General features: G+C 35.9%; 1 protein-coding gene across 1 annotated transcript; it reads right to left on the minus strand.

Moving 5' to 3' along the window:
- Window positions 1-2,134: 2,134 nt before the first annotated feature.
- On the minus strand, window positions 2,135-12,402 carry stam2 (signal transducing adaptor molecule (SH3 domain and ITAM motif) 2). Its single transcript, XM_058787002.1, has 14 exons — window positions 12,223-12,402; window positions 11,030-11,114; window positions 10,706-10,781; window positions 9,639-9,734; window positions 9,363-9,509; window positions 7,117-7,186; window positions 6,734-6,926; window positions 6,451-6,545; window positions 6,261-6,343; window positions 6,064-6,151; window positions 5,381-5,435; window positions 5,137-5,293; window positions 4,874-5,016; window positions 2,135-3,746 (listed from the first exon to the last, which is right to left on the minus strand). The coding sequence occupies exons 1-14, from the start codon at window positions 12,260-12,262 to the stop codon at window positions 3,545-3,547; spliced, it is 1,530 nt and encodes a 509-aa protein (XP_058642985.1). The 5' UTR covers window positions 12,263-12,402; the 3' UTR covers window positions 2,135-3,544.
- Between the last annotated feature and the right edge of the window lie 133 nt (window positions 12,403-12,535).

The raw sequence follows: 12,535 nt of genomic DNA on the forward strand, positions 1-12,535 counted from the left end.
GGAACCAGTCGTCCTGTCCCTGCAGCTGAAAAACACCCCCACAACATGATGCTGCCACCACCATGCTTCACTGTTGGGACTGTATTGGACAGGTGATGAGCAGTGCCTGGTTTTCTCCACACATACCGCTTAGAATTAAGGCCAAAAAGTTCTATCTTGGTCTCATCAGACCAGAGAATCTTATTCAGGTGTTTTTTAGCAAACTCCATGCGGGCTTTCATGTGTCTTGCACTTGAACTTTCTCCCATCTCCCGACTGCATCTCTGGAGCTCAGCCACAGTGATCTTTGGGTTCTTCTTTACCTCTCTCACCAAGGCTCTTCTCCCCCGATAGCTCAGTTTGGCGGACGGCCAGCTCTAGGAAGGGTTCTGGTCGTCCCAAACATCTTCCATTTAAGGATTATGGAGGCCATTGTGCTCTTAGGAACCTTAAGTGCAGCAGAAATTTTTTTGTAACCTTGGCCAGATCTGTGCCTTGCCACAATTCTGTCTCTGAGCTCTTCAGGCAGCTCCTTTGACCTCATGATTCTCATTTGCTCTGACATGCACTGTGAGCTGTAAGGTCTTATATAGACAGGTGTGTGGCTTTCCTAATCAAGTCCAATCAGTATAATCAAACACAGCTGGACTCAAATGAAGGTGTAGAACCATCTCAAGGATGATCAGAAGAAATGGACAGCACCTGAGTTAAATATATGAGTGTCACAGCAAAGGGTCTGAATACTTAGGACCATGTGATATTTCAGTTTTTCTTTTTTAATAAATCTGCAAAAATGTCAACAATTCTGTGTTTTTCTGTCAATATGGGGTGCTGTGTGTACATTAATGAGGAAAAAAATGAACTTAAATGATTTTAGCAAATGGCTGCAATATAACAAAGAGTGAAACATTTAAGGGGGTCTGAATACTTTCCGTACCCACTGTATTTCACTAATTCCATTCAAAAAGTGAAACTTGTATATTATATTCATTCATTACACACAGACTGATATATTTCAAATGTTTATTTCTTTTAATTTTGATGATTATAACTGACAACTAAGGAAAATCCCAAATTCAGTATCTCAGAAAATTAGAATATTACTTAAGACCAATACAAAGAAAGGATTTGTATTGAATTAGTGAAATAAATCAACTTTTTGACGATATTCTAATTACATGACCACCACCTGTATATATACTGCTTTCCAAATCTCATCATTATTATTATTTGCAGCCAATTACATTTTCATAAAAAACTGTTTGGTGTTTAAAAAAAACAACAACTATGCTGCTTATTATTATAATTATAATAATAATTATTATAATTATTATTTTGTTTTAATATGATTAAAAGTGTTTGGTATTTGCCGCTCCCTTTTGTGCCACTCCCTTTTATTCAACAATAAAATAATAATTAATAAAACATTTTATTGATTTTTTTTTTGTAAGTGAACAAGCCCCTATTCTTTAAATAAGTCAATCTATGAGGTGCTAGGGAGAAACATTTCTCAAATTAGTTGACTCTACCCATGAAACATGTTATATTATGATAACTATAAGAGCAAAAGGTGAAGGTGATATAAACACACACACACACACACACACACACACAAATGATTATAAATTCTGTCTTCTATTGTTGGCTGTTATCTATCATTTGCAAAAGGCTGTGGGAAGATAATACAACCAAATTCATGCTTTAGTACTTATTTTCATGTTCTGGTAGTCAATACTTAAAAGATTATACTGTAAATATAAATGAATGCTAATGTAATGCGTGACCCATTTTAATAATGACAATAATAATGTATCTCAGTGGCCTCCCAGGAATAGATTCATCAGAACATCAAATGAAAAACAAGAGAATTACTGTAGGGCAAGTCTTTTTTTAAATGGTGCATGCTGTATCTACAAAGCTTATAAGGAAATGCTAAATTGCTGGGGTGTTTATATCATACACAGCTGTAGATGCTTTTTCTACAGATTCTATGAGGATTCACCCATGAGGTTGATAATTAGTAGCATATCAGCTGTGCAAGAAGATATGATGCACAAACTATGAACTGAATAATTAACATTCAGCATCTCCAAATCAAGTGAGAATAGATCAATTTGGGAGGACGCTGGTAAAGTATTCACAACAGAAAAGCACATTTTGAAACACGGGTAGATTTTATTTTCTGAAGACTATAAGAGTTCACTGTGTTACAAAAGGAATTTGAAAAATGAGCAGGCAGGATACAAAGAAATCTTGATGTTACAAAACATTGAGTCCATGAGTACAATACAGATTTCCCTCTAAGTCTCTTAAACATACAGGTTTACAAATATACAGCAGCTTTTGAAATAAAGTCTTTTGAATTGGTTTCTATGTTTATTCCGTCTCGTGAAAGAACAAGGCATCTGGTGGTAAATAAATGTTTATAAAGTTAAGGTGCAATACAGACAAAGCCAGATATTTAACATCTAATGTACAATATTTTTTCGAGCAGTTTATGAAAAAAATAAAAGACAATTTTTATCTATATTTAACTACATTAATCCCATTTTAACGAGAATGAAAGCTGTCTATATGTTAAAGGAATTATACATTTCCCCATTTCAGTTAAGAAGAAATGGGTGGGTATATCAGAAAAGCACATTTCTTCACATACATAAGAAGCAAAAAAACAACAATTAATTCATCATTTCCAGCTGAGGAGTCAGACCAGATGAAAATTACACTGTATGCAATTTTACATGCCTTAAATTAAGTCGAACAACAGCAAACACCCACAATGCAAACACAAGCAGTACTTGCATATTATAAATATCATTATACAGTGAAACATATGGATTGACCATAAAGGGATTGCATTTGTGACCACTGTCAGTTCTAAAGCGCAGTTTGCAAAGGAATTTATGAATATTACATGTAGCCTATAGTAAACTGTGCCCCTACTAAATCTGTCCCATAATTTTGGAATCACGGTAACAGCAGAATGAACCTAAAACTGCCATTTTGATTGTAGGAGTTTATAGAAGTGCTCTGAGCATTGGCACATAAATTCATTCCAGATTTGGTGATCCATGTATAATCTTCTTCATACAATCATCCTCTTACAATGCATAAAAAAACCCACATTTGCTGTGAAAGGCAAGAAATTAAAGTCTAGGATCAGTTAACCCAGAAATAAATGAAAATGGCAACAATTAATCATAAGAATTGTCTCTTCAAATGAGGAAAAGTATGCATGTGTGTGCATTTTACCATTTTATCTTAAGTTCTCAATCAGCAAAAAGAAGAAAATGCTGGTGATTAGCACAAGATGACAAAAATTATGTTTATGGTTAGTGTGACTCATTCCATCAACTCTGAACACCTGCCCTAAACTGCTTCATGGGTTAGTAAGTGGGAGAGAAAATGAAGTGCTTGCTTCCTTTCAAGTGGATTACATCTTTGTCCTGTGAAGACAAATCTTAGCATATCCCCTGACATCGATAGAAACGTGAGAGAAAAATACTCTCGACCTCATTTAACCATTTGGAATTTGCATTGAATATTAATGGCTGTGGAGTTAGCCTTACAGGAGGGGTTGCTTGTAGAAGGCTGCTTGTTGCTGTTGAGGTGCAGGATGGGCCGGAGCTGACATTGGATAGGAGGTTGGAGGCAGACCAGGATTAGCGCTCTGATAGGCAGACATGTCCATAGCCATGCTCATCTGTGGTGGGTAAGGGGCGGGGGCTCCAGGAGCCTGGTTTACATATGCTGCATTCATGGGGCCGCTGCAGGAAATAAGCAATTTGCAGAAATTTAAGGCTAGTTTTCGCAACACCACTATCAGGATGACACATTTTAAACAAAGCTATCTAAAAAAGGGCTATGTTGACAAGTACACTGGCCGGCATCATGTGCTGATTCCAAAAATAGTGTCTGAAAATGTGATGCGCTTTTACAACCATTTGTAAGGTGAAGAAGTCTTGTATTATACCTTAATCACCAGAAAAACTGCCACTAAGACATAATTCCTATCTTCCTTTGAGCCAGGTTTAAACTATTTATACATTATTTTATGCCTATTCCTGATTTCAAGGTTAGAACAAGCAAACATGACCCCTATTTCCACACATCAATTGACATCTTGTGAAGCCAAACGCTTTGTCCTCTATCCTATGAACTTCAAACAATTAGTCCTCTATCCACAATATTGCTTTCTCCAGAGAAAGTGTCATCTTGTCTGAATCAGGAGAGAAAACAAGCACCGTTTACAAGCGATAACGGTCTAAAACAAATATATATGTGGATTTCAATGTGAGAAGACAACAGTGGACAGACTTTTTTCAGACTATAGACTCAAATTTTGACCAAAAGTGACGATCATAGTTAAAACACCTTAATGATTGATTTATTTATTATAAAACGCAGCTTTTCACATCACTAGACGTTAATTGATGGACTGGATTACTTGTGAATTATTCTGGTGCTTTTAACAGCCATTTGAACTGTCATTCTGATGGCACCCATTCAACAGCAGAAAATCCATTTGTAAACAAGTAAAGTAATGCTACATTTCTTCAAATCTGTTGTGATGAAGAATCAAACACATCTACATCTTGGATGGCCTGAGGGTGAGTCAGTTTTCAGCAAACGTTTGGTTTTGGGTGAACTATTACTTTAAACAAAGATAGTAAACTAGTGAAGATGGAGAATGGGAGCTTCTGTGCGTTTCCGCTCAGGTGCTGGTTTTCTCATCGTTGTCAAAATAAAAGTCCCACAACTGACACTTAGCAGCCAAACTTTTCTTCATTCACTGCTGGCGTGGACATGATTCGATTTTTTGAATAGAAGGCGAAAATTGCATATATAGGAATAAAAGACAAGTTTCTCCAAAATTAGAGGTAGACTAGATTACCTGATGTAAGGAGGTTGTGCTGGCTGGCTGGTGGGCACTGAATTGACTGAAGGAGGAAGGGAGCATAGAGGTCCAGCTTGGTCAGTAAAACTGTATCCCTGTGGAACACCAGAGGACATGTAGGCTCCAGATGGCTGATAACCCTGAAAGAGACAAGAAATAATAAATTAAACAGTCAGAATAATGCAAAACAAAATAGTTTGTGTCACAAAATATAATAGATTGAATTGGCACTAATCCTCTATTTGAATGGCAAAGCAAACCTGCATAGTGAGAGGAGTAGGGGCTCCTGGGTAAGTGCCTTGGAGACTCTGCATTTTGGAGTATGCATTGTAAAGAGGAGCCTCATTCATTAGCTGGTTATACAGTTCCAGAGCCTCCAGCACTTTCACATTCAGCTCGGACAACTCTGAGTGCTTCCTGCAGGAATGAGAGAGAGAAGTTTTTCCTCAAATGCAAAAGAAAAAACAGCCAGCCTATTCTGGGGTAAGTTTGATTTCAACAAACCTGTCGATTTCTTGTAGTTTCTCATCAATCATCGGGTTCATCTTTTCACAAGAATCTAGAAGAACAGAACAAAAGATTAACACTCTTGAATTGGGTCATTTACTCAGTGGAACTGTCAGGTTCAATGATCTTGTGTGCAATGTAACATTTGACAGTAGAATTGTGTAAATGTGATAAAATACTGTGATGATGCATTATTAACATGTAAATCTAGCAAAGTTTTTTTAATATTTTCACTCAAAAAAAAAAAAGAAATACTAATTTACATTTATAACACTATACTTTGCACTTTATTACCTTGGCAGTAAAAACTAGTTCATGCTGCTGCGTAGGGGTTTCTAACACAACAGATGAGTAAGTGACAAGAAATTTGACATTTTTCACTTTTCTGGCCAATATAATCAATCTCTCAATATTTTTTCCTCATTTGGAAAGTCATATAAATACTATTGTGGGTTTTTCTTTTGCTATTGAAGCAAATGGGAATGCAAAAATATATTTGACCACTGTAGAAGTTTCGAAGCCTCTAAATTAAAAACGGTCCATAAGAACAACATATTCTGGTGATCCATGCAATGATGTGACCTAAAATTAATTATAATGTCATATTTTGTTTGTACGCCTCATCCCAACACAAACGTAATCGACGTTAAACAAAAGCTCAAGAAGGGTCTTCCTGGTACCTTCTAATGTGATCAGCTCTGGGCCGTCAGGTGAGGCATCTGCAGGGTCTGTGTTCTGGAGCAGATAGAGAGTTTTGTCCATTTTCTCCTGTAGGGAACAGAGTCAACGATTAACACAAGACGAGAGAACCTCACCAAATCAATAACACTTCTCCATACAAGTGGAGACATGTGGCCGAAGATCATCCGGCACTCACCTCATCTATATACACAGGCTCAGGCTCAGCTTTGACTTCAACAATGGGCTCCTCTGGGGTAACTGTCTTCTCTACATACATCACTTCAGGAGTTCAGGAGATATGGAGAATTCAGGAGATATGCATGTGCAATTTGAATAGAAAAAATGCATTATTCCTGTACTAAAATCGAGGTTATAAAATGTATTACCAGGGTCTGGTTCGGCATTCAGGTTGGTGGTGACAAAGTTTGATGGGAAGAGGCCAACTCCTCGATGATTCTCTCCTTTCCACCAGTTTGGATCACTGTTGGATAACAGCGACATTACTTCTCAATGGACAATGGGTTATGGGAAATTTAAAGACAGCATTAACAAATTCACTCTTAAATGAAATTATTTCTCTCTCTCTCTTTTTTTGAGACACACAAAACTTATAAAACACAATATTTATTCAAAATTGATTAAAATAACGTCCTTGAACGATTAGTATACCTGTCATCAAGGATGATCACAAGCTCTCCAGCCTTAAAAGTGAGCTCATTGTCTTCAGCTGCTTCAAAATCATAGAGGGCACGCACTTTACGGGACTCTTTCCCTCCGTTGGTGTTGTAGGGTGGATCAGCGATCATGGTAAGGGGTCGTGTCTCTGCCTGCTGTTTCTGTTCCTGTAGGGACAGCTCAATGGCTGCATCGAGCAAAATACATACACTCATTATCTGGGTACAGAGGACTATAGCTTGACTCCACAGTTACGACGCCAAAGATTTTTTTTTTATGCTTTGGCAGGGGCCCAAAATCATTAGTCAGACAAGACTAAATAAACCACAACAATAAAAATGATATGAAAGTATGTTAGCATTAAGAGCCTTCCTCACCTTTGGCCAGATCATCATCATCAGCTACCCTGCCGGTGGCAGGAGTGCTGTTGGGCTTTGTGCTGGAGCTCTGCAAGTACAGAGATCACATTATAACTGATTTGCAAAAACGACATTATATATATTCTTATCTATTCTATGTACATACACAATATTGTTCACAAGTTTGGAATGGGTACAGTTTTTTTTAAAAAGAAGTCTTATGCTCACCAACACTGCATTAGTTTGATCAAAAATACAGTAAAAACAAAAGTATTGTGAAATATTTTTACAATTTAAAAGAACCGTTTCTATTTGAATATATTTTAAAATGTAGTTTATTCCTGTGATGGCAAAGCTGATTTTTTTATTGTGTTGGTCCCACTTTTGCTACCAAAACATCCCTGACCCGTTGAGGCACGGACTCCACTAGACGCCTGAAGGTGTGCTGTGGTATCTGGCACCAAAATGTAAGCAGCAGATCCTTTAAGTCCTGTAAGTTGCGAGGTTGGATTGGACTTGCTTGTTCAGCACATCCCACAGATGCTCGATTGGATTGAGATTTGGGGAATTTGGAGGCCAAGTCCAAGTTGTGCTCCTCAAGCCATTCCTGAACCATTTTTGCTTTGTGGCAGGGTGCATTATCCTGCTGAAAGAGGCCACAGCCACCAGGAAATACTGTTTCCATGAAAGGGTGTACATGGTCTGCAACAATGCTTAGGTAGGTGGTACATGTCAAAGTAACATCCACATGGACATGGCAGGACCCAAGATTTCCCAGCAGAACATTGCCCAAAGGATCACACTGCGGTGGTGGACAGGGGTCAGCATGGGCACCCTGACTGGCCTGCGGCTATGCAGCCCCATACACAACAAACTGCGATGCACTGCATCAGAACCAGCATTAACTTCAAGCTTTTGAATGGTATAGTATATAATGTTACAAAAGCTTTTTATTTCAGATAAATGCTGATCTTTGGATCTTTCTATTCATCAAAAAATCCTGAAAAAATGTACTCAACTGTTTTAAATATTGATAATAATAAGAAGAAATGTTTCTTGAACAGCAAATCAGCATATTAGAATGATTTCTGAAGGATCATGTGACACTGAAGACTGGAAATTTAGCTTTGATTACAGGAATACATTTTGCACAACATCTGTTATACAGACACAGAACTATAATGCCATCTATAGGTGTACTAGAGCAAATACTTAAGGAAAAAATCTGATACTAACCACGCCCTTTACATAAGTAGGTTTTTGAGATAACATTTATATGACAACCTTTGAGTGACACAGTAAAGTCTTGTGAGTGACCTATTTTATGTAGTTGGTACTCATTAACAACTATGGAAATGTTTACATGCACTTGTCCTTGTCAAACTAAATAATCTAACAATAAATGAAGGAAAAGGGTAACAAAGAAGAATCGACATCTCATTGGCCATGAGGGCAGTGTAACAAACATGTGACAGGAAATTCCATTCTGTCTGCTTGATTCTCTTGTCTCAAGTTTACACACATGCTTCAGCATTCCAGACGCACCTAAATAGCTAAAGTGTTAGCAGACATGTCATGTGAGAAACAGTGGTCATGTTTAGTCACATGATTAATTTATGATCCATCTCTCACACAGAGGTTATTAACTATGGGCATTTATGGTATATTTTTAATGTATCTTTAAAAATGAACAGCATTTATTTTAAATAGAAATCTTTTGTGATTTTATAAATGTCACTTTTAATTAAATGAATGTCCTTGCTGAATAAAAGTATTAATGTATTTCCAAAAAAATAAAAAATATAATCTTACTCACCCAAAACTTGAATGGTAGTGAATGATATACAGTTATTATATATTAATTTATAAATGAAGCCAACCTACAACATACATAAACTTACAAAAATATTTTCCTCCATTTTAAAATTCAACCATTTGACAATATCAGTCCCAGAAATTTTGAAAGAACATTGCAATGACCTACACTGCAGACATGGCATGACAACAAGGTGACACGGACACATCTGTCACAGATTTCTGTGACCTACCAGTACAGGAAATATACAAACAGAATAACTAATGAACTATGCAAAATTAGGACGTTAGAAGTCGCTATGAAAGTAAATCCAGCCAAATTCCAGGGTCATACATCTAGGCCAAAAAGCAGCAGCTGCTGTCTGTTCATCAGTGTTTGTGTTAATGGACAGCTGAAATCACACAGTGAGATCCAACAGGATCAGGTTGTTAGCTGATAGTAGGAATACCTGGGTGTTTGCAGTGGGAAAGGACACTCCGTCTTCTTTGAGGGACTTGATGGTGGCACTGATGAGACTCAGTTGTGGGTCTTTCTGGAAATCTTCGGCCCACTCCACCATCAGGGCCTTGAGTTTCTCAGCAACCTTTGGGTGAACCTGAGGAGAAGAGAACGAGGACGGTAGACATTATCAACAGACAAGCAAGTTTATTATACTTTGAAACAAGGATTTGTCTTGTTGTATGTAATTACACTTTAATTTATGCTGTGAGCTAAAGTTCCTTACCTTGCTCAACACACCACGAACTTCACTGGCAAACTCCCGTGAACAGATTTCTAGGTGAAAGATTTTTCCACTGTTTGAAACGCAGGCACCCAGCAACTAAACAGAGAAAATACAGCAATATTTGAGCAACCATTATTTGCATAAAAACATTTTAATACATTCACTTCTTGTTATTTGAACATACTATGTGTTAAAAAAAATATTAATTGAGACTGATTTGCCAATTTGTAAACAGTTAAATTCAAATGTATATTCACTGAAGATACTCCTGATACTTCTAGGATTTCCATGACCATAAAAACAATTTTCTATACAAGCAGTGATTGCACACCTGTTACATTTCTATAAATATTTATGCTTCAAATGTGCATAAATGAAATGTGATATCATAATAAAGATTAATAATAATAATAGTAATTCTGACAACTATATAACTGTTTATTCTTTAAATATGTGTAAATGAAATGTAAACACAAAATAAAAATGTATAATAACGTCATTAATAATAATAATTATAGTTATAGTTGTTATTGCACACTTATAACATTTCTATAACTGTTAATACTTTTAATTTGTGTAAACTAAATGTGACATCATGACAAATATAAATACTAATAGATTTTATTTTTACTAACATTATCATCATTATAAAAATTACAAATATTATTATCACAACATATTCAGCAACTCAAAAAATAAAAATAAAGAGCACATCAACCCACTTTATTCCTAAGTAATACATTTTTGTAAAGATACAGCCAGATGAGAAAGAATTAGAAGATATCTAAAAATAGATTGAGACATCTTTGCAGGCTGAGATGTTGGTGAGTCAGAGTGGGAGCCCACAGAGATGCCTGTCACTTCCAGATGCTACAGCGCTCTGGAGTTTTTAAAGCTTTTACAGCTTTAGTTTCTTCTATACTAGTTTAGTGTGCAGTGACTATATGCAAGCCATACATAGGTTAACTGTCCTCAGGGACAGAAATGCTGTGACAACTCATATCGTTTACAAAACTGTGGGTGCAACTCTGTTCGACTACAATGGGAACTAAAGATGAAGAGCTCACCGTTAATGCTTGCATGCCTACATGAGGGACCTTGTTGTTCACACGCTTCATGATTGACCTGAGACAATCCTTTGCACTATGACAGAAAAAAAAGAGAAAATGACAAAGAGGGGCACGGAAATATTTATATTAGGGAGAGTGGTGACCTTTTTTCTACATTAAAATTTTTTAAATAATAAAATAAAATACATATTGAACAAAAAGGTATCTATATAAGAAGAAAAATAATGCATACAAACATTAATGTTATTAATTGTTACTAAAATAAGCATTAAAACCTTTTAGTTATTTAAATCTTGTTTGTTTGCTGCTATTTCAGCTCACCCATTGGGAGTCGTCCCGATCCGGTCACAGATATCCATAATGAGGCCCCAGTCCTCTGATGTGCTAGTTTCACTAGTTGCTTTCTCTGAATATACAAATGAATAAGCATTCAAACAAACAAATTCAAATGAAACTCTCAAAGCAATTTTCTTTTATTACAGAGCCATATCATAACTTTAAATGAAGTCAAAGTTTACACCAGCATGCTCAAAACCTTCATTTACCAAAAAGGCCATTAAGACACAATACTGAGTATAATAACAATAATAATAGTAACAAAACAAGTGTGAATACTATCAATTTACATCCTAGCTATTGAAGAACAAGTTTTTAATACATATTTATTAAGCAAGAGGCTTATATTCATCCCGTTAAACAGACAAAGTATCCTGTTTTGCCTGTTGTTTTGCATATCTGGCTTGTCCCAACAGGCACAACAACCATTTCTATGATAATACAAAAGTGTAGATTATTTTACCCCTCCTTCAAGAATAAAACAACTGGGTGCATTTGAATGACTAACTTAATGACGAAAGGGAAATTTGCATTGCGACATCCAGCAAAGTACAAACTGAAATAAAATGAAATTACCTCCTATTACTCTTTCAGTCTTTCATGCTTACTGGAAATGGGTTAAAATATATATATATTTATTTTTGGATTGTGGAATTTAAAAAAAATTTTTTTTTAAAAGCAGAACGATTTGATTATATAATATTATATTAGGAAGGTACTATACTACATACTGTTAGATGTACTTTTTCATATGCAAATATCACGGCATAGCCTATATAGGAAATATCTTCAAGTTAAAATACGTTATTTATTGTAATAATAAACATTTCAGCATGATAAACTTTGTACTTAATCCCCAAACAACTCAAAATAACTTTTAGACAGAGAATTTCAACTAAATATCGAAAATGTTCAGTGTTCATCTGAAAAGTTACATAAATTTAGAACAATATTGTAAGGATGGTGTCAGTTCTGCTAACTAATTACGTTTGATAGCTTTAACAAATCCCGATATTTAAGACATTTAAGGGATCAGATAAATAGAGGAAATAAACAAAACAAAAAGCAAAGCTCTTCTCGAGGATATGACAGGGAGCAGTACGCTGGATCGGCCCTGTTAACTGACTTGTCAATATTACGTTACATCACTTCGACAAAAACAACACTGACAAACTCACCCACATCCTGATCGAACGGGTTTTGACCAAATAAAGGCATTTTGCGACCTTTTCCTATCTATTAAAGGTTAAATTCAAGCGTACTATCTACGTATATCGACGATTTATCGTTCTCTCATCCATTAAAATGCGTCCACTTCCACCAGTTGCTCTTCCGTAAACTTAGTACGCAAACGCAATGCCTGTCAGAAACCGCATACGTGTCACAACATTCAAATAATTCTAGATTTCAAGTTACATTTAGTATTTCTATTAAGACTACAAAAACAACTAATGAAATTATTTCATTATTTGTTTTTATAAATCTATATTT

This window comes from Onychostoma macrolepis, chromosome 09, assembly GCF_012432095.1.
Source record: "Onychostoma macrolepis isolate SWU-2019 chromosome 09, ASM1243209v1, whole genome shotgun sequence".
Lineage (NCBI taxonomy): Eukaryota > Metazoa > Chordata > Actinopteri > Cypriniformes > Cyprinidae > Onychostoma > Onychostoma macrolepis.